The sequence below is a fragment of the Sphaerodactylus townsendi genome, linkage group LG02 (genome assembly GCF_021028975.2).
Source record: "Sphaerodactylus townsendi isolate TG3544 linkage group LG02, MPM_Stown_v2.3, whole genome shotgun sequence".
Lineage (NCBI taxonomy): Eukaryota > Metazoa > Chordata > Lepidosauria > Squamata > Sphaerodactylidae > Sphaerodactylus > Sphaerodactylus townsendi.
Genome location: NC_059426.1, coordinates 120,494,556 through 120,517,400, shown reverse-complemented (window position 1 = coordinate 120,517,400; position 22,845 = coordinate 120,494,556). Strand labels below are relative to the sequence as shown.

Below are 22,845 nucleotides of genomic sequence, written 5' to 3'. Positions count from 1 at the left end.
AACATTTACAATATAGCAAAAATAAACAACTCCCTTCCCACTCGTTCCCAACAACATTGCAGTTACCTAAAACAAGGTGTTAAGGGCTTATAAAAATCAATCACGGTCCAAAGCTTTGCAGTCTTCTGCTGCTTTCAGTCCCCACCCCTTTCTGGGTCATCCCATTTTGAACACAGGGGTTACATTGGCGCTATGCTTCAGAGCAGAAACGGCAAAGATTTTAGTATATATTTTATAAGTCAGTAGCCTATTTAAATCTGTGTCCCTTCCTCCATCTCAAGAACATGGAGCAATATTCTACTGGGGTGTTGTGTGGTTTCCGGGTTGTATGGCCATGTTCTAGTAGCATTTTCGCCTGCATCTGTGGCTGGCATCTTCAGAGGATCTGAATATTCTACTACTGGCTCAGTTGTGTGGTAAGAGAGATTAATAATTGAGATCACAAGTTATATATTTATAAAAGAAAATGTGGTAGGATACTGCTTTGTGCTCTCGGAATGAAGCAAAATATAAAGAATAAAATAGATTCGGTGAAATCAAGAGCAGCAGGCAGCCCCCCATGAAGAAGTGTGAGAACGTTTCCACACCATTCTATTCATTTTTACTGCTGCCACTGGTCAGTCACAGTTTTTGCAGCCCTTCTAGAATGCCCGCTCGTATTTCCTGGTAGCCTGCCGTGGTACTTACAGGCCGTCGGGCAAAAAAAGGCAAGAGTCTGCTTTCGATTCGAGGGTTATTGGTACTCAGGCCATTCACGACCGCATTAAACTGTTGTGTGTGCGAACGGGCGCGCGGAGCGTTTATCCATCCATGGGCGGAACTTTGCTACGTCGGGCTACGGAATCCAGGGGAACGCTTTTTTAAAAAAAAAGAACAGGAAGTGCTCCGGGAGCACTATATCTATGCCGGACCCCGCCAAACTGTTCGAGCCATGGGCATCTCGCGAACGCTGGCGAGAAACAAGACGCTGCGCTATGGAGTGCCGATGATGGTGAGCGGCGGAGCCCTTAAAGGGACGGGCGCAGTTTGCCGCGGTGGAGGCTACAGCATGTTAGGTTTTGCCGCCAGGGGGGGATACTATCGTGGCTTTGGGAACGAGGCAAGCGAGAGCAGGCCTTTGCTGCCATTTTTTGAGGAGGAGGACTAAAGTTACGTTGCGCGCGCATGACTTTAAAGTAGAGGACATAAGGGCAGTTTCATGATAACAGTGCATCATGTGACCTCTGTGGGACGGGAAAGCACTTGACTAGCCAATCATGGTCCAGTACCATAGGGGGAAGCAAAGAGTAGAAAGGCAAGTCCGAGTCCAACTTCCCGGTTTCTCAGTGCCATATGCGGGGCCAGAGTTCTGACGATGGCTCTTTTTTGTGGTACTCTGGGCCGTTTTGCTTGGCATTGGATGAAATCAGTCAAGTGTGGGTTGACGGAACCCGGCTTTCTCTTGCCGCTCTGTCAGGCACTTCTCGGGCATTTGGCTGGCTGGCCGATTCCTTTGCAGAGGTTGACAGGGAAAGCAGGCAGTATTGGTGGAGCTCTGATCTAGATATCAGCCTAGCAGGGTTTTTTTTTTTTTTGTCCTGGCCTTCATCTCAGGTTTCTTTTTCTCCCCTTTTCATCTCACAACAATCCTGTGGATTAAGTGAGTCTTGAGAGAAAATAGCTAGCCCACATTCTCCCATAACTGAACAGGAATTTGATTCCCAAGTATCTTCATCCTAGGGATGCCAGCCTCCAAGTGGGACCTGGGAATTCCCTGGAATTACAGATCATCTCCAGACTACAGAGTTTCCCCTGGAGAAAATGGATCGATTTCCAAATTTCCAGGCGTTGCCAATCTGGATCCTGCAACCCATTCCCACATACTGTGCCAGTGGCTAAGGGAGACCTGCCAATCCTACTTTATCCCTACATGTAGGATTGTCGTTTTTGCTTGGGAAAGTTCCTGGACATTGTGGGGGTGGTATATAGAAAGGCGGAATCTCCAGGCATTTTCAAAGCTGAAGGCTGGAAACTGATCTCTGTAATCTAAATTATGTAGTTTGGAGTTGAATGGTGATTCTGGGAGTATTCCAGGTCCCACCCTGTGGTTAGTAACCCTAAATCTGAAACCCTAACCACTAGTTCCTGCAGTGGTGGGGCTCTTGAAAATGGTTGTATATGTGTCAGGCATGAACAGCTTTCTCAGCTGTGGCATGTAGAGCTTTTTCAGCTGTGGCATGTCATAGTGGGATTGGCCTTCCTGATGATGTGAGAAAGACTGCAATGCTATTAACTTCCAAAGGTTTTGCAAAGACAAATTATTTAGGAAAGCATTTTTCTGAAATTGCTATAGACCTGGTTTCAATTTTAAGGTTTGAAAGCAAATTGCTGGTTTCCAAAACCATTTTTAGACATTGTTCTGTTTTAAAATCCATATTCCATAGTGTTTTAGATGGGGATTCTTAATCATTATTACTGTTCAGTGATCATGATTACTGTTTCATACATGTGTTCAAAATCTGAAATGGTAAATCTTGTCTGTGAATAGCTGTCATCCCCCCATAGTTGACAATTACTCTAAACAATTGTGTCAAGCGTGAGCTCACAGAAGCAATGGAGGCGGCATAGAATTTCTTTCCCAACAGCAGGACAAATAAGGCAGGGATCTTGATGGACATTGTGCTCCTCACTTTTGATGGTGTTCAGTTGACTTTTGCTGACTCAGTTAAGAGCCTTGGTGCTATATTGGACCCAACATTATACTGGAAATACAAGTTGATGCAGTTGCAGAAAAGACTTTCTTACCTTGATAACAGACACCTGGATCCATGCCACAGTGGTCCCCTCAAAATCAATCAGGAAATTCCAGCTGGTGCAGAATGGCTGTTATTGGGAGCTAGATGGAACATGCATATTAATACCATCCCAGATGGAACGTGCATATTAATACCATTCACCTGCAGCTACTAGGTTCAATGTAAAGTTTTAACTATCTCATGCAAAGCCCTTCATAGTCTTGGGCCCCCATATCTGTGAGATTGCCTCTCCCCCTACATTTGGCTATTGCATCTTCACACATCAGAGCAGGGTCTTCTGCAGGTGTCAACTTGCAAATGGGCAAAATCAGGAGATAAAAATACCAGGAGATAGAAATACCAGAAAAAAATTACATGTACATGTCTTCTCCATTGTGGTGCCTACCTTGTGGAATCGTCTGCCTGAGGCAGAGGCTTTCCTCCCATTGGGCAAAGTGGGCAGTTGCCCAGGGTGCCCCCTTGTGGGGGGCGCAAAAACTGCAGGTCCGTTTGTGGGATTTTTTGTATTTTCAGTGTTTTTCCGTTTTTGGCCTGCAGAGGTGCAGTTTTTAGGCTAGCAGCACCAAAATTTCAGGGATTTTTCGGGAGACTCTCCTGATGACATCACCCAGGTTTGGTGAGGTTTGGTTTAGGGAGTTCAAAGTTATGGACTCCCAAAGATCCTGGTTTTTGGAAAAGCAGTAAAAAACAAGTCTGGAAGATAAAGGGCCCCTACATTGAGCAAGTTAAAAATTTCAACTATCTAGGACTCTGGTTTAGCAATAACTTGTCGTGGTCCACTCATCAAAAATATATATTGGCTCGGGCCCAGTCAAACGCAAATGCCACTAGGAGGTTTTATCATTCTAGGGGCAACCAATATATTCAGGCAGAATCAATATCTATGCTGGGGATCATTAGGAAAGGAGTTGATAATAAAACTGCAAGGATTGTCATGCCCTTATATAAAGCTGTGGTGCGACCGCACTTGGAGTACTGTGTTCAGTTCTGGTCGCCACATCTCAAAAAGGATATCGAAGAGATAGAAAAAGTGCAGAGAAGGGCAACGAGGATGATTGAAGGATTGGAGCACTTTTCTTATGAGGAAAGGCTGCAGCGTTTGGGACTCCTTTAGTTTGGAGAGAGAAAGGCGATCTGAGGGGGGGATATGATTGAAGTCTATAAAAGAATTATGCATGGGGAGTAGTAGTAAAATACAAGGTTGACAGAGAGACATTTTTCTCTCTCTCACAATACTAGAACCAGGGGGCATTCATTGAAAATGTTTGGGGGGAAAAATTAGGACCTAATAAAGGAAACACTTCTTCAGCACTTAGCGTGTGAGTTGGTGTTTGGAATATGCTACCACAGGAGAGGTGGTGATGGCCACTAACCTGGATAGCAGCTTTTAAAAAGGGCTTGGACAGATCCCATGGAGGAGGGTCAATCTATGGCTGCCTGTCACCAGTCCTCCTTGATTTGAGATTGCAAATGCCTTAGACCAAGGTGCTCAGGAACAGCAGCAGCAGCAGGAGAGCCATTGCTTTCTGCATCCTGCAGGTGAACTCCCAAAAAGGCACCTGGTGAGCCAGTAATGAGTAACAGAGTGCTGGACTAAGATGGACTCTGGTCTGATCCAACAGGCTAGACATTTTCTCTCTCTCACAATACTAGAACCAGGGGGGCATTCATTGCTTGAAAATGTACAGGGGAAGAATTTGGGACTAATAGAAAGGAAACACTTCTTCACGCTTAATCGTGGTGGATTGGTGTTTCTGGGAATTATGCTGCCACAGGAGGTGGGTGGGATGGCCACTTAACCTGGATAGCTTTAAAAGGGCTTGGACAGATTTATGGAGGAGAAGTCAATCTACTGGCTACCAATCTTGAATCCCTCCTTGATTTGAGGATTGCAAATGCCTTAGCAGACCAGGTGCTCAGTGAGCAGCAACTGGCAGCAGCTAGAAGGCCATTGCTTTCACATCCTGCAGGTGTGAACTTCCCAAAGGCACCCTGGTGGGAGAAGCCATTACCATGAGTAGCAGAGTGCTTACTGGACCTAGGGATGGACTCTGTGGTCTGATCCAGCAGGCTGGTTCTTATGTTCTGCTTATGTTCCTTATTCCCCAGCTCTGCAAGTTTTCCAAAGCAAGGAGAGAGCACAACTGCTTTATGGAGTGCCCATTGGCTAACACCCAGCAACAGTGCCATTAGATCATTCCCATTCCTAAATTTCTGCATAAATTATTTGGCGTGCCAAACTGGAGTCGTTCCATATGCAATCCCTATGTGTCCTAGAATCTGGCCAATACTCCATAAGAGGCCACTATCTGGATTAAACATCATAAAACTTTGGCTGCATATTCACTTCCATCAAAGCTCCGACCAATCTCACTTCGACGCAACTCACGCTTGAGAGAACTTCCATCACTCTAGAAATTGGTGCAATAAACAGTTATAAACAAAGATTGCGTGAACTGGGCTATGATAGTGACTCTCTGGGAAATGCTAACCAAGTACTGAGACATTTGCCCCTCATCAAAAGAAGCGGCCTACTTTAGCAATGGATTTATCAACAACTGCAGAGCTTGGCCAACAAATCCTGCTCTAAATCGCCAATGAGAGCGTGGCGGAAGTTCCATTTTGTTCAGGGGAAACCCAGCCTACTATATACATGGCGGCTTACCAAACCCTATATATATAGAGCTCTACATGCTGGCTGGGTTTTAATATTTATGCCATCCCAGCTTCCAGGTAGATGGAAGACCTCAAGAAGTCTACCAAACTTTGATAAAGAGGCTTTGCCCCATTGCAGCCCAGGGCAGTTGGATTCCCTGTCATTGCGCACATTCTCCTCCACTCGCTGCCCACTTTTACCAAGAAAACCAAGATCCAGCTTATTAGTACAAATCATTTGACTCTTAAGTGGAAAATCCTGACAGGAAGCTTTGATAAAGTAAATATGTCTTCTTTAATGACTGCAATGACCTTTGACTCTGTTGTCTCGCTTAATTGCTGGCAAAAGTTTCTGGCTGAGGTTTTGCGAGGCTGAACTTATGATCCAGTGTGAAGTTTTATCTAGTAATTTTAACTGTATTTATATTGTATGTTCTGTATGCCAATAAAGGCTTATTGATTGACTCCCAAAGAAAGTGCCCCCATCCCCCATTGACTTGTTTCCAATGGGAGCTAATAGGAGATGGGGGCTACACCTTTGAGGGTCCATAACTTTGGACCCCCTGAACTAAACTTCACCAAACCTAGGTGGTATCACCAGTAGGGTGATACCCTGAAATTTTGGTGCTGCTATCTTAATCTTAATAATTGCACCCCTGACAGCAGGCACTCCCTAAATTTCCCCAGATTTTCCTTTTAAATCCACCCCCTTCCTGCCAATTTCTTTCTTTCTTTTATTTTCTCAATGCCTAATAAAGGTTGTTGTTGTTAAATCCACTCCCTTCAGCATGGATTTAAAGGGAGAATCTGAGGTCCCTAGTTTAAACATTGAAAGTGATGCTGTTTCAGGGTGGGGGATAATCCACCCCAAAACATCGTTCTCCCTTTAAGGTGGATTTAAAAGTAGAATCTGGGCTCCCTAGTTTAAACACCATTGCAAATAATGCTGTTTGGGGGTGGATTCCTGCATCTCCTTTTAAATCCACCTTAAAGGGAGAATCTGGGGTCCCCAGTTTAAATAACATTGAAAGTGATGATGTTTCCCCCAATTGGGGGGACTGGATACAACACCATAAAATGTTTCCATAGCAGTAGTAAAACATTTCGAAAGCATTTTGAAAATGTTGTCAAAAAGATATTTCTGCTGTGTGGCATGGCCCATTGCTGTGTTCAGATTTGTGAGTTGGGGCATGTTCTATAATGTGATCGTGACTTTGAAACGACCTGGTGGAAAAAATCATTGTTCGGTCACAGTGGGAGAGGGTGGCCGCCCATGGGAGGGGGGGGGCATCAAACTCAGGTTTTGCCCAGGGCTCCAGTTTGCCTAGGTACACCACTGGCCTGAGGAGGTCAGGAAGACTCCCACTGTCCTGGCTTTCTGCAAACTATGGAAAACTGAGTTATTTGAAAGGTCTTTTGACATGTGGAATGCAATTGCACTATACTGAATGATGGACAGAGTTACTTGGACAAGTTATTAGGGACTATAATCTATTCTGCTGTGTATCTAGGATCCTGCTATGGAATTTGGTATTATTTAATATGTCAAGTTAATACTTATGCCTTCCTTCAGTTATGTTTGTAGACTTCTGGTTGGTTCTGCAACCCCAATCCTAATTGCACTGTTTATTGAATGTCCTAGCCTCTTGATTATATTGACTTGCACTGTGTAATCCACCTTAAATCCAAATGAGAATGGCAGACGATAAATAGCGTGCATAAATAAATAAAAATAGGTTCTGACCAGCAGCAATGATGTAAATGAGAACCCTTTTGAAAAAGACTGGCAAGAATGTTCTTTTCCTGCATGGGAATACAATTGCAGATAGAAATACTGAAGCCAAAACCAGGCTTTTCTTTCTTTTTTTTAAGGAAAAGGAGATAGAAATACCAGAAGAGCTAGTACCTAGAAAGATAGCTTTGATATTGTGATTATGATTTTCAGTTTAAAGGTTGCCTCTTCATTTTTTTAACCATTGTCTTCCTTGATCTAGTAATGTGAATCAGGAATTCCTGTCCCTGCATGAGTTTTCAAGAGATTTGTCAGGCTGAATAATGGTCAGGAGACTATCGAAGCTTCACACTTGTTTCCATTTTTATTTTTAATTAGGCCTAGAGCAATAGTTTCCAGCATTTTCAGATTTTTTTATCCACTTTTAATCCTTACCTATAAAATGAGATTTACCCTCTTTATTTCTTTTATTTTTAACCATGTATGTTCATTTTTCTTTCATTTTTCCTCACTCCATTTTTCTAAAAAAAACCCAGAGTCCTTCGAAAATGATTATGAGAGCAGTGGTATTGCCCGCCGAGGTTAGCTCACTTGCCAGTTATGGTTAATAGGTTACCAGCTGACCAGCTGAAGGCCAATGTATTAGGGGTACATTTTATCATATAGGCATTGTTGTCTTTTGCTTATTTTAAAGGGCATTTTTATTCTTCCTGTAGATTTCAGGACCAGAAAAGTTGGAATTGTGGGTAAATAACCAACAAACTCTTAGAGAAAAAGTGATGGATATGGGGTTATTTGGATGTGGAGTGGTTGGTTATTTTCATCAACACAGTGAGATGAATTAGAAACAGCAGCTCTTCCATGGAAGAGGCCAATCTGAGTTTCCACAGCTATCAACCTGAGAACATGTGTAATGAGATCAGTGCCTAGCATATGCCAGTGTGGACCTAGGAGAATGATGTAAGTTGGCATTAACACTGTCTAACAGCTTGTGTGCTGCAGGCTATCAAGTCCTGCAGTATGAGGATGTTAACGTTTGTCCAGATGTTGAGCCGTTCTCTTGTGATCTTATTGGATGTGTCTTTCACGTCTCACAAGAAGCTATGCTGCTTCCCTGCATTTTAGCATTTCCTTCCTTTAACTTCTCTTTACTGTTCCCATTTCCAAGGGCAGAGAGAGCTATTTCGTCCCTTTTTGCAGCTTCTAAAAATAGCACTTCTGGCTCCAGTCGAAAGGCCACGTTTGCTAAGAATGGCAAAAAATTCCAGAATTGATTTTATATATTCTGATACCATGGAAGCATCCAGCAACCGTTCTTCATATGACTCTTCCATGTGGCTCCAAGGCACTGACAGCAAGTTTGACTACTATGCTAATAAAATGATCTCGGATTCCTTCCTGAGGACATTTGGAGACCCCATAGGTAGTTGCCTTACTCCATAGACAAAATCCAAAACCAAAAGTCACACAATCCCTTTTATTAGGACCAACTAAATATCACAAAAAGTGCTGTTTTCATTGTCAAGGCCTCTGTATCCTCAGGCTGGATTTTCAGTACAAAAAAAATGGAGGACAGAAGAGAAAATGACTAAGGCAGTTGTAGTCTTCAATTGAAGTGCTGCAGATTAAACTAGACTAGTGTGTTGCTTGTAAGAATCACTTTCAGATAAATAGAGTGTGTGTGTTAGAAATCTCAATATTAAATTTTTCAATTCCAGTTCCTGGTTCCTGCCTGGTCATAAAGGACTTCTGGTATGTAACTCCTCCTGGCCTCTGGAGGGTGCTCAAGCACTGCTGCTTTATTCTTTCCCACAGAAGTTAATGAAAGCCACTACGTGGAAAAGAAAACTGCTGTGTTTGGGCCAGGTTCTGTCCCCAGCGCCTATTCTGTAGCTTTTTGCTTTACAATTACAGTGTTCAGCTAGGTAATAACAAGGAATGGTACCCAATGTCAGACTGCCGGATGGCGATTCAGTCTCTCTATTTTCAAAAGCCTGTCTTAGACAGTTTTTTGTTTTTGTTTATTTGTTTGCAGTTTTACTCACTGCTGACACACTGGTAGGAGGGCAGGGGGTCTATAATGGATGGTAACTCATTCCATGAACTGCCTTTTTGTGTTGACAGAAGAAAGATTAAAGCCTAAGATCAAGTGGGTTGTCAGCTTGAAAGCAAAACTCATCAATCAGGTTAAGTTCAGGCTGGTTACTATTGGAAAAATGGAAAAGTAGTGGTCTGCTATAATGAAACAACAGCCTTCTGGCATTTTAAAGACTAGCAAAGTTATTGTAGCATTAGCTAGTGTGGTGTAGTGGGTAGAACAAGAGGTAGGTAACTTTTTTGGCCAAGCCCTGGAAAAAATGCAGTGTCTTCCACTTTAGATGTTGGTGTTCTGGAAAACAAAATGGGGTGGTGGTTGGAGGAGAATTTGGCCAGACATGACTGCAGCATGCCAGGCCCTCATGCTTCTGCCAGCATCTGAAAGATTTGCCTTGGGGGTCTGGGAGCGGATGATGAATCTAAGTCTCATCCATTCCTTTCTCATGCACTCCTGCATAAGTACTGTTTGTGGTTTGGTTCCCTGAGCTGACCCTGGGTGCCAAGCAAAATAACCTGATGTGTTGGCATACATGCCAAGTATGGTTGCCAGCTCCAGGCTGGAAAATACCCAGAGATTTTGGGGGTGGAGTCTGAAGGGGGGTGGGATTTGGGAAGAGGAGGGTTATCCATGGGATGTAATACCACAGAGTCTACTTTCCAATGTAGCCTTTTCCTTCAGGTGAACTGATCTCTGTCTCCTGGAGACCAGTTGTAATCCCAATCTCCAGCCACTGCTTGGAGGTTGGCAGCCCTTGGTTTCTGCCCCTCTATGACAGCCCAATTGAGATGGGGGGTTGGTAGAGCAAAACAGTGTTAGGGGCAGCAGAGGATTTTATTACAGCTGATTTAGTGAGAGAGAGGTTTGGACCACTCCCCAGTTGTTGATCAATTGACGATGACTAGAGTGACAATTAGTCTTGTAGTGAGCTATTCACTTTCAGTCTCTATTGAGGCTATCATTCAAAGCAACCTCATAAGCTATGAGCATGGCATACACCAATATTGGATATCTGGGCAGCCACCATGCTGACCATTAACTCCTATGCAAATGCCAAGTGTTGGAAATTTTGTTTAGTTCTGAACTGTGAGCAAATCTTCAATGTAATTACATTGAAAGAGTTCAACTTCACTTATTGTAAGCAGTATACATTCTGATGTTTGTGACTTTGATGTGTTATCAAAATCTGTGGCATCCTAGTTGGCAGTGGTCTGCTCCCATTCTAACTAGAGAGAAGGAAAGTGTTCCATGAGACGCTGCAGCCTGATTGCTCTTGAAATTAAAATGTACTTGGGATGCTTGGAGGCCTTGTCAGTTTTAGTTAGCTGTGGACCATGCAAAGGTAAATCAGAGATATTGCTAAGCTATTAACAGCCTTTTAGAGGCTTCTCCATCATACTCTTGTATTCAGGCCTTCAAGATAATTTTGGTGTTATATGTCCCAGGACCTTTTATGGGCTGGCTTCCTTTCTTCCTTCCTGCCTTCCTCCCTCCCTCGTTGGTTGGCAAAAATGAATCTTCCTTTCCAGGGGAGTAAGTGGTTCTTTTCCTTGCCTGTCTTGTGGAGGCAGCAGTAAGACTGATACCAGTTTTCCAGCAGTGGTTGTATTTGGAGTTGAGATAAAGAGAATGAACCTGTTCTTGACCCATCACTACAAACTTCTTCTTCAAACTGCTGCAGCTGTTAGAATTCCTTTGTTATCAGACTTGACCAGGCACTGTGTGTAATGCAACATGACAACAGTCTGGTTGACGGAGCCATTTTTGCTCTTGCTTGTGCTATGGAACATATGGTCTGCCTTCTCATTTGAGAGTGGCTTTTGCAGAATACCTTTTCTGAATTTATTTAACTCATAGCTTCTAATCAGAAATGGTTTGATCTTTGCAAGACATTTGAAAATGGAACTTGCCTTGATATCATTGACCATTTGTGGAGTTCAGTATATCCTGTTGACAATTTGTGGTTTCTAACTAGAAGTGTTTGGAGTCGTTGCACATACATGCTGTGGTGACATTCAGCAGAGCAGTTTGCCAGATAGCTGCTGTTAGTCACAATTTATTGTCTTGTTTGGATTACACAAGCTAAAAGATAATCGCAGGCAGAATAAGCCATATTTAAAATCAGCTACATTTTACACCTGTGCAATTGTGGGCATCAATCAATTGGCAGCTTATCATGTTGTTGTTTGTATGCTCAGTGCTTCCTAGAGCAAATTACAGTTCCCATGTAACAGTATTTGGGATCAATGTAGAAACTTCTGCCAAGATAAGCATATTCTGCTTTGAGAATGAGGTAGGTGAGGTAGAAAAGCTTGGAATGCTAAGAGAGACAAACTGTTCTGCCCCCTAAGTGAATCTGTTTTTGGTGCCCTGTACTTGGCTAGGACAGAGTGGGGGAGACACAAGCCAGGTTCAACTACTTCCTTGGATCTATCTAAATCAGAGTACTTGCTTGTCTTGATCGGATTTGAAGCTGTAGACTGTGTCTTCTTTTGGCTGCTTTCAAGAAAGTCCACTGTGTCTTGCTTCCTTTCAGTTCTTTCAGTCTTTGTCTGGTTCTAATTGCTGTTAACCTTAACTTGTGCTCTATGGACCACCATATAGGTAATGAATATTCCAGTCTCCGGCTACCCTTGGCACCTAGCTCTGACTTTCTGGCTAGAACTAAAACAGGGAATTGCTGGGTAAAAAAGGAAAACTGCCTATTGGGAAATGTCTTAAAGGGACAGGGGTTAACTAAAATACCCTCCCTTAGAAGACTTAACAATGAACTAAAACCATCCTAACTATGGGGAAACTAAAGCTTAATGGGGAAATAACAAAAGCCTCTGTGGGGGCATGACACAAACCATGCTTCTTCTTATCCCCTGTGATCTCTAGGCAACCATAAAATAATTTATTTTGTACAATAATACTTGACTATACCCTTTTCAGGATAAAAGTTACAATGCGGTTGTGCATTCTTTGGCTGTAGTCGGAGCAGCATGTGTCCACATTGTAAAATAGCCTGATTCTCTGGGAGCTTTTAAAAAACTTATTTAAGTGCTGCTTCTGTTGAAACAATTATTATCTGTACTGGGGAACATAGCACTTTGATCAAATAGCATTTATATTGCTCTGGATGTCTGCTATCGAGACTTCTCTTTTTGTAAGTTACGCCCACAATTTTCTTTCCTGTTCCTGCCGCGAGAAAGAAAATGGCGTGCTCACCTTTACCAAAAGGGAAGTCTTGATAACAAGCATCCGGAGCAATATAAATGCTGTTTGATCAAAGATCTATGTTTCCCATTACAGATAATAATAGTTCTCCTGGAGGTAAAGGACATCTTGTGTACGTGATTTCATACCACTTTCTCTGGGAGGCAGGAACTAGTTTTATCCACTTTGTCCTTCTCACATGACTCCATTTTACTTCAGTATTTTTCCTGCCTTTGAAGAGAGAGCATGGACTTCGACCAACTCCTTATCTTGTGTGTTTGTGGCTGTGTGATTGTCAGCTATTTTAGTTCTTTTCCTTTCTGTGTCTCTTCCCCCCCTTCCCCTCCCCTTGTGGTCAGTTAGCATTGGGGAGAGAGGAGAATAAGTTAAAGACTGAATAACATTTCCCGTCTTTTTTCCCGACATTCAAGATGGCAACTTGCGCCTTTTTGCTGGAGAGAGAACTGTTCTCCAAAACGGCAACTGAAGGCACACGAACTACAACCTATAGAGAGAAGATCTTCCCCCCTGGGAAGCCGTCAGGCTCATCCAGAGGAGGGCAATGGATCCTGCCCAGGAAGCCGTTAGGCTGACCCGGAGTTGAGCAACGGATCCTGCCCAGGAAGCCACCAGGCTGACCCAGGGCTGGGAATAATGGCTTCAGAACTCAAGAAGCACACGGAGGAGCAACTGAAGTTGGCCGCTCCTGAGCGCCCTGCTTTACAGAACATGGCAGGAAGGCCCCTGCTCCACTCCAGTCTAGCAGATGGCATGGACATTGACGGCTCCATCAGGCAAGACCCAGATGGGGCCAGGTGGAGTGGGGAACGTTCAGACTCTGATTCTCAGCTGGGTTGGCTCGGCAGCACTCCGAATGTATTGGCAAAGCTTCTCCCCCAGAGATTTTGCCTTCCTACTAAAAAGACTGTGAGGGAGGAGGTGGATGACAGGCTCCAAGACATTTCCAGGTTCTGCCCACCACAATCCAGGTTGCGCTCCAGCTCCCCTGAGGGGGTGTGTAGGGAGCAGTTTAGATCCTCAAATCCCAATGTGATGGATTAATGCACACATCTCCTGTCAGTTTTATTCTGAGAAGAGTATAGTTATATGAAGATAAATTGCAGAAAAACAAATATTTGTCATGCAGTTTAGAACAATTTTGGGTTTAAAACATTTTTCAAATATTTGAAAATGCTGCTCACAATTTACAATTTAATTTTGGTTCAAATAAAGGAATGCTTACCCATCTCTACTTCTAGTTGGCCAAAGAAACATTTTAAATTATGAACTTTTCATTACAGTTTTTTTTGCATTCTCAATATTATTTCGGTGAAGTAGATTACTGGACTAGGATTTGAAGGACCCCCTTTCAGCTTCCCACCTTTTCATTAAACTTTATGTCTGACCTTTGGCCACCCACACTCTTCTCAGCTTAACCCACACTGGTTGCGAGGACAGATTCAGGAATTGTGCTGATAAAATGTACATGAATGTGAAGAAAGTGTGGGATAACAATATAGTAGACATACACAGACCTCTAGTGACTGCAGATCCTAGACACTGGTTTTGCAGTGCTGTTCTCCACTTACCGTATGTTCAAATGGCTAGGAAACTTGGGTCAGAGAGATCCTTTGTTCAGCAATGTGGCATTTACCTCTCCATTCAAGATGGTTGGGATACGAAGGTTAAATTCTCCTGCTTTTTATGAAAACAGCTCTAGGATGGTAGCTCCTAGAAGAGTGGCTTGGAATCAAAGTCACCATAGCTAACTGTGGTTCCAGCAAAGCCAGGGATGCCTAAGTCCCAAAAACGCCACATGTAATACTACATGTTTGTTACTCCCAGAACAGCTGTTAAGGCTTATAGAGTAGGCATTCTTTATACCAGTTGTAGGGGTTTCTAGAATAAAACAGACATGTCTGTCTATATTTTTCCCATGTAACTCAAGTGGCTTTCCAATCTAGTGGTATCTCTATGTTGTAAAAAGAGTAAGTTTTTTCTGCAAGTGCTAAGTTTTGAAAAAGAACTGCCTACTCCTATATGAACCTACCCAGTCACTGTGTCATCTTCAGGGGTTCTTTGAGTTTCCTTCACTGTCTGAGATTAGATGAGTAGCAACCTGAGAATACCTTTTCAGTCTTGGCACCAAAATTATGGAGTTCTTTCCCCAAGAGATCCAATTTACCTGTTTCATCTGCCATTCCTTCCTAGCTGTGCATTTTAGTTGGGCACTGCAATTTATTTATTTTTGTTTTTAATTGGTTTTGTATTGTATACTTTAAAAGCTTGTTTTCATGTTTTTTGAGAGTTTGCTGCCTGAGGGACCCTAAGCTGGATGAAAAGGTGGGATTAAACTGTTTTAAATCAAATCACATGGAACTTAGAAGTACCCAAGGACAATTTAAAACAACTGTGAGAAGTTGGATTTGTTCAGGCATCTGGTGTGGCTTTGTTATGTCCAGTATCCTGAAGCTACTCAAGGGCTGCCCACAGCTAGGCTGCCAGCTGTTGAGGGGAGGCACACCAGTGATATAACAATGTCACCAGAAATGCTGTAGCACTTGGTGTAGATTTTGGACCAGAAGCTAGCGTGTCACTGGCATGACACCATTTCTGGCTGGAAGTGACATTGCATGGCCAGACTCTGCCAAATATTCATACTCCCCCATGTTTCTTCCTCTTCCCAGCTGAGTTGAGCCAAGTTACACAGTGACCACAGGGTTTCTGGGGCCAGTATTGGCCCCGTGGTTGGCATCTGTTCTGTAAAGCAAAGAAGGCAACAATGATAAGAAAGCTGTGGATGGAAATCTAATCTTTTCTGTATAGGCTGAATGGCAACAGGCACCTCTAGCCTACTGGAAATACATAGTGACCTTGTGAATATTGAATTTGGCCATCCTTAATGAAAAAGGTGGTCACATTTCTTAAGTCTCATATTCTGCCAAGATTTGGAAGCTTCCTCAAGGCTATTGTGGTTGTAGTGTGAGATGAACTGGATAATTTTTGTTGTTGTTTCAAGTGAATTCATGGAACAAGAGAACATAACAGCACAATAATATATATATTCTAATCCATCAGACAAGATTGTCTTAATTCTAAGTGTTAAGCAGACTTATTGGTGTATCTCTTCTTCATGTTGGGGTTTGGAAATATTAGTAAACCAGAGTACTTCAATGCTGCTCTTCTAGACAAGCAAACTCTTTGGACAGGACTCTGGCTTCCAGAGCTACTGAAATGAGACCTTTCCCCAGCTCTGAACTGAATACACTGCATGCATTCTTTAAAAATATCATCTGCCACAAATCAAAAGAGAATATTTAATTTGATTGTTCTAGTTTTGCAGCTGCACAAATACATAGTGGGAGGCTTCAGCAGTAACCAATTTTTTTGCTGCTTTTTTCACTAATGCATGATTTGTGTTGCCAGAGGTGAATATTGTGTTGCGATTAATTTAGGGATTTATGACGAAGGGAGTGTAATTTTCTGATCTGGTTTTCAAAGTCAGCACTACAGCATGGAAGGTGTTCCTCTAGCAACAAAAGTGATCTAACATAGCAAATTGCTAAGCAAGGCCAGAAAGAAATGTTTCTTGTTATTCTACTAACTCAGTGGTTGTTTGCTTTGGATTTTGCTGAATAATTTTAGGATGTAAAGAATATGCAGAAAGACAGCAAATTTTTCGATTAGCAGATGCTTGATTGAATGCATCAGTTGTGCATGGTAATGAGCCCTAAGATCCTTCACCTACAGTGACGCTGTAGTGGTCAGCTGTGGGTGTATGTTTTCAGTGAAGTCAGTGAAGCCAACGGAAGTATCTTTTCAAAATGTCACTTTCTGCATGAAGTATTTACTGAGGTTGCTGAGCATAGGCGACAGATGGTGTTCTGTGTCACATCCCATGTTTCGTTCTACCTTGCATTCAGCGCATGTGTAATTTCATTAAAATGTTTTTGGTGAGTATGCAAGAACTCTGTGACACACTTTAAAAACTCAGTTTGAATATTGAATACCTTGGTAAGACAGCAATACAGTGGACCTGTATCAAGCATAGTCTGTAAAATGCTGTCTGAGTGATAAGGGCAACTGTTGCGGGTTCGTTAAAGATGACCTTCACATGAAAAAAATCTAGCATTATGTCTTTGTAGCCTTTGCTGTAACATAACCAGAGTTAAGCAGATACAGTTCTCCGAGGCTTGTGAACCAAGCAGACTACAAAACATTAACAGATCTCACTTCTCACATGCAAAAAACCTCTCATAGTTTGGTTCAGTGCATAAATGCCTCATTATGGAGATTGCCTACAGCTATACTAGCACACTGTTAGAAGGCATGTTTCTCCTGGGTAAGGGAAGGTGGACTGTGTGAAAATGACTTTCTAAGGAAAGCAAGATTGTGGCAGATGGAGAGAAATCCTTGTTTTATAGTTGATTGGTAAGTGGGTGGTCTTATGTTGTGTGCATGCAGGTACATTCTCTAGTTTACAGTCGTGATATGTGGAAGTTAGATTTTAAACCACGGGTCCCCAATACTTCATTTCTCAGAGAAGCTAACTGGAATGTGCTGGTTCATCTTCCATCTTCAGTGCAGCCCCACACATAAGTTTCTGGCTTCTCTAGGAACTGAAGAGGTGCCCCTCCCCTTCAGAGCAAGCACACTTGTTTTTCCCACCCAAACTGTCATGTGCTCTGGAGGAACAGCATCCCCATCCCTCAGTTCCTTTCTTCCCACTGCTTGGATAGGAGCTTCACTTACCTCTATGCCTTTGAACCATTTTTTTCTGCTTTGGAAGAAGCAGATAATTTTTGGTGGACACTGTAAGCCTTGCTTGCCCAGATTCTTCTTCCTCTGGTGGTGAGTTTTTTCCTCCCCATTGCTGTTTTCCTACAGAATGTAATCGTGTCCATAAAAGTCCTGTTTAAAAAGTGTGCACAATGCAGCACAAAAATGAGGCAGTGATGAGCATAATCTTTGCCTCATGTGCTTGGGAGAGTCTCACAATGTCTCTATGTGCAAAATCTGACAAAAATTCACGGCCAAGGCTAGGAGCAACAGACTTCAGACTGAAAGCAGTATTTTGGGAGAGAGCTCTTACCTCCTCCAGTCTCTCGAAGCCATCATCTGGTTTCAGATCACCACCAAAGTCCTCTTCCACTTGACTGATTCAGTCAGTTCTAAACTACAGTCCAGGCCTCCAGCTGTAAAAAATTGTCCCGTCTGATCTGAGAGCCAACCATCAGTCTCAACCACTGTTAACTAGGTCAGTTCCAACAGTTCTGTTATCAGAACCTAGGTGTCCTCACTTACCCTTGTCTTTGCACTCAATTCTGTTCCACAGTGTATCATAGCCGACTATCAAAAATCAAAACAGAAGACCAAACATTAAGAAAAATTCAAGTTGGTCCTTAAGAGGCAGAAGCATTCATCGCCATCTTCCCAACCTAGATGGGTTGAAACCAACCTGAGGTTGTTCTTGTGCCTCCACACATCCCATCACTTCATTCAGCATCACTGAAGATATCTTTTTCTGAGGTCAGGGTAGAACTAATTTCCCAGATTTCGCAGGAGTGTCAGGCTCCTACTACGGAACTGATGAGACCAGCACTGTGGTCCCAGAATGATCCACTTCCATCCTTTCTACATGCTTCTGGCATACATCCCAGAGTGGCCAGAATTTTACAGGTAGAGGATGCCCCCACAGGCCTGATAGCCCTCTTCAGAACTGAGACAACCAGAACCACTTCTTCCTTTCCCTTCCATACCTTTGATGGCATAATCAGAACCAGAAGAATAGGAAACTATTGCTGCTTATTGTCGTTCTGAAAGACATTTTGAACCATCACCTGATGAGAGAGTTGGGGATTCTATATTTATATCCCCCTCAGCTTGTACAGAGAACAGATGTTGTGAAATCCTGAGAAACAGATGTAATAGCTACAGATAACTACTCAGAAGGTAAGATCCTTAGTCATCTCTACCCCAACTCACCTGGCATTGTTATTTTCCAAGTATTAGAGGACCTGACCAAGTTAACAGCACTAGCATGGCAAAAAACCCCTTTTTAACCCAGCAACCTCTCAGCAACCTCTCACAATAAATTATACAAATATTAATTTGTATAAAATAAAGCAGGACTTTGGTGACTTTATTTCAACCTACTCACCACCCTCTTCTTTGGCCACCAAGAAGATGCAGGCAAGGTATACACATGACTAACGCTCTATACCTTTCTGACAGAAGAGTAGATACCTTGATGCCCTAGGATGGAAGCTTTACTCTTCTGCTTCTCTGAGTTCACATATTGCAAACTACCAAGATATCATGAGGGGTGCCAACCTTTCTTATGGGAGAATCTTGCTAAGTACATGACATTCATTCATTAACCAGACTTATTCAATCTGAAGCCATAAAGTTGTCTAAACAAAAAATTATTGTAGAAAGGCATGTGGCTGATACTTCAGTGAGATCCATCACATAAGCTACAGTGTTATGAAGACACTCTTGGCTGCGCATCATGGCCCTTCCGTTGGATGCATGGTGCCAATTTGAGAACCTCCTTTTCAAGGGCTCAACATTGCTTTTGACCACTACAGATGATTCCCTTTCTATCTTAAAGAAAAACTGACAGAGTGCCAAATAGGTGTGCTTCCAACCACATCTCATTCCCACCAACAGTTTGCCCCTTGCCAACACGCTTTGCCACCTCATTTTATTGGGGCCAGCATTACCAACAGCAGCATCAGATTCAACAATCATATTGTCAAACTTGGCAATATCAGTCTGCACCCTTCCACCAACAGAAGAGAGTGTCCAGGTCCAAATGAGGACAGCCTCCTCCACCTCCTCAGGACCAATATACATCCACACAGAAATTCTGACACTCTCTGCAACCCAAAGTGATCAGTCTTTGTTTTTTGGGACCAACTTGCACATTGTTCTACTGGGTGGTGTGGTTCTGTTCTGATTCTTGGGATTTGGCCATAATTCAAAATGTCTACTATTTAGAGGTTGTTACCTTCCTGTTCTCCTCCCTCAAAAGCAGTTGACAATCCTTACCCAGAACTGCACATGCAGCTACCAGCAGTAATACAAGAAAGGGTGGAAGAAGGCCTCTGCAGATTCTCAATGGGATTTTACTCAAGGCTCTTTTTAGCTGATAAGCATGGTGTGTATATGTGCTAGAGACCTATGCTGAATCTGTGTAGGCTTAATAATGTTTCACATGTTTCAGAGTTCAGAATGGTTTTCCTCACCTCAGCAACAGTTCTTCACAATAAATTCTTGGATTGCACTTCTAGACCTTAAGAATGCCAGTTTTCATATCTCTATTCATGAGGCACACTAGACAGTTCTCCATTTTTGTTATGATGTAGAAATTTTTCAATACTCAACCCTGCCATTTGGCTTAGCAATGGCCCCGTGGGAATTCACAAAGTATGTAGTGGTTGTGTTCTCATATTTGAAGGCAAAGAGGAGTTCTGTTTCTCCCTAACTAGACAATTAATTAATCACAGCACCTGCTAAAGGATTATTGAAGGAGCATGTACATAGTCCTTACCTCCTGCTAGCATCCAGGATGGATGGTAAACTGAGACAAATTCATATTAAACCCAACCCAACAGCTACCATCATAGCATTAGTATGTAAGGTCCTTCATTACAGATGGCATCAGTCAGATCTATCCAGTGTCTGCTGGGCCTCCTAGCATCTGCAATTGCTGTTATTTAACACACCAGGCTCCATATGTGTTCCTTAACAAAACTGCTTTGTTAGAAGGTTGTCAAAGCACTCTCAAGGATAATGTTTCTCTATTCCCTGCGGCATGGACGTAGGTAAGGGGGGGTTTTTTCTCAGGTTTGAACCCCCCCATTCATGTCTGAAGCTCTGCCTCTCCATTTGTGGGTTTTAAAAACATTTTAGTGCTTTTTTGGTTTTTGGCCTGCAGGGGCCGCATTGTTCGGGCTAGCAGCATCACACTTTCAGGCTTACAATCTCCTTGCCCTTGCTCCCTCACAACAAACATCCTGTGAGGTGGGTGAGGCTGAGAGAGCTCCGAAAAGCTGTGACTAGCCCAAGGTCACCCTGCTGGCATGTATGGGAGTGTACAGGCTAATCTGAATTTCCCAGATAAACCTCCACAGCTCAAGTGGCAGAGCAGGGAATCAAACCCGGTTCCTCCAGATTAGAATGCACCTGCTCTTAACCACTATGCCACATTGAAAGTGATGCTGTTCTAGGGTGGGGGATAATCCACCCCAAAACAACATCACTTTCAATGTTGTTTAACTAGGGACCCCAGATGTTCCCTTTAAGGTGGATTTAAAAGGAGAATTTGGGCTCTCTAGTTTAAATACTATTGAAAGTAATGCTGTTTGGGGGTGGATTCCAGCATCACAGCGGCTGCCGGGGGGGGGGGGGGCAAAACTCAGATTTTGCACTGGGCTCCATTTTCCCTCTATGCTTCTGCCCAGAGAGGAGGGCAGAAGGAACTGCCAGGTGCCGGCTGGGAGTCCAGATGGTGGGGGGCAGGGCAGGGCAGGGGAGTCTGCTGTCCCTGGCCTCGGAGAGCTGCTTTTATAAGCGCTAGGCCAGGGGCGGGGCTTGGGGAGGCGTGGCCATGCCCTAGGGACGGGTGGTGGTGTGCCCCCCCCGAACCCCTCCCATAAAAATCTATACCTACGTCCCTGCCCCGCGGCAATCATAAGATCACTACATTGGAGGATTGATAATTCTAATCTTTTTGCTGGAGTTGCTTTTGGTTTTTGGTCCTCCACACTACTCTCAGTGCAGATGTCTCTCTATACAGGTAGGAAAGGCCACACACCAGGGGTATTCCCATCCAAGGTTGTTGGTCTAATCTGCAGGGGAAACTACACATTAACAAACTCAAATTATGTGCTGTCCATTTTGACCTTACCTGATTTGCGGATATTCTATGAAACAAGAATGAGTTGATCCAGATGGACAATACTATAACCATGTATTACCTAAACAAACAGGGAGGCGCTGGATTTCATACCTGGGAAGGTAAGAGCTACAGCTGACAAAATAGCCCCTATCAACCAGTAAAAGAGCCATTATGAGCAATGTGTAGTCTGGGATCACTCAGAGGCTCAACCAAAGTGAAACACCATTCCACTGAAGGTCTGCCTAAAGGCATGTCAGTGAAACATTACACACTGGACCTGCAACCAGGAAAATAAGTAGAAGTAGGAAAGGCAATACTCCAGTTTTGTTTCAGCAATGTGGTGCTGAACTGAAGTCAAAAGATGAAAACAGAGTTGCACTCAGCTTGGCGCTGCTGAACTCCCGCCACTGCTGCTGCTCTGAGCAGCACTGCTTGCAACACATTGGGGGTGGTGTTAAGGCCAGGGAATTGGTGTGCCCTCTCTGGTGGTACGCCTGATTAGGTGTGCTTTGAAAACCCTTGCCAGTAGCCAATCAGATTTCCTCTAGAAAATAAAAATTTAAAAATAGTGAAGGCCATATGACCCTCGCTATATGGTAAAACAAACAGTAGTAGCGGCTGTGGTTTGAAAACTTCCTGTGTGATTGAATTTGAATCCACAAGGAGAGTCAGTGGCTGATTTCCTCTTTATCCTCTTTGTCTAATGCATATTGGCAGTCAACAGACGTAGCCAGATTTGGAACTTCCCAATTAATAGATTAGTCTTAGAGGGTTAATAATATATTTGTTCTTCAGGTGTGTCAGGTAGTAGGGCTTGATGAGGGTTAAAAGTAGAAATTGGTGATTGCATTTTATGTCTTTCCCATAAAAAAATCATTTTGCTATTTTCTTCATGCTGATGTGTCCCATTCCTCTCTTTTTATTACTCCTGTGCATGAGTCTCAGAGGCTTGGAGCAAATGGCAGCAGAACTAATGAGGATATCAGTTCAGCAGGGATTGATTTCTCCTGCTACATGATAACACACCATAGGATTCTGGTTCCAATCTGCTGGCTGTTCCAGAAGCTTAATTGGGTCCTTTTCACCTTGGAACCAGAATGAGCCTACTGAGTATTGTTGATTCAGTTGTTAAGGTTTGAAAATGGTGAGAACAAGTCTTAGGGCAACAATATGAAAGCTCTCTTGATGATGATTTAAGGAGAAGGCATGAGGAAAGGGAGAGGGAGAGATTTGAGCGTGGGGAGATCAGTGGTTGGAATGCTGGAAGGCATTGGATGCATAGAAAACATGGGTGTTCCAAAAGCCCTCTGTGCACAGGTAAGATACGGCTACATTTTTGAGTGTGTGATAGGAGCCATCCAACTAACACAGTTGGTCATATCAGATAGTCATGGCAGCCAAAGCAAACTCCTCCCCTGGGGCAGGCTTATTTTATTTGTTTGTTTGATTTAATAGGGCACCTCTC

At 43.1% G+C, this 22,845-nt stretch overlaps 1 protein-coding gene across 1 annotated transcript in view; it reads left to right on the top strand.

Annotated features, from left to right (window-relative positions):
• Nucleotides 1–851: 851 nt before the first annotated feature.
• Nucleotides 852–22,845, top strand: part of LOC125426020 (cytochrome c oxidase assembly protein COX16 homolog, mitochondrial) — a 67,749-nt gene continuing 45,755 nt past the window's right edge. The window contains exon 1 of the mRNA XM_048484047.1: nucleotides 852–991. Coding sequence (XP_048340004.1) covers nucleotides 932–991 — 60 coding nt within the window. The 5' untranslated portion in view covers nucleotides 852–931. The remainder of the gene's footprint in view (nucleotides 992–22,845) is intronic.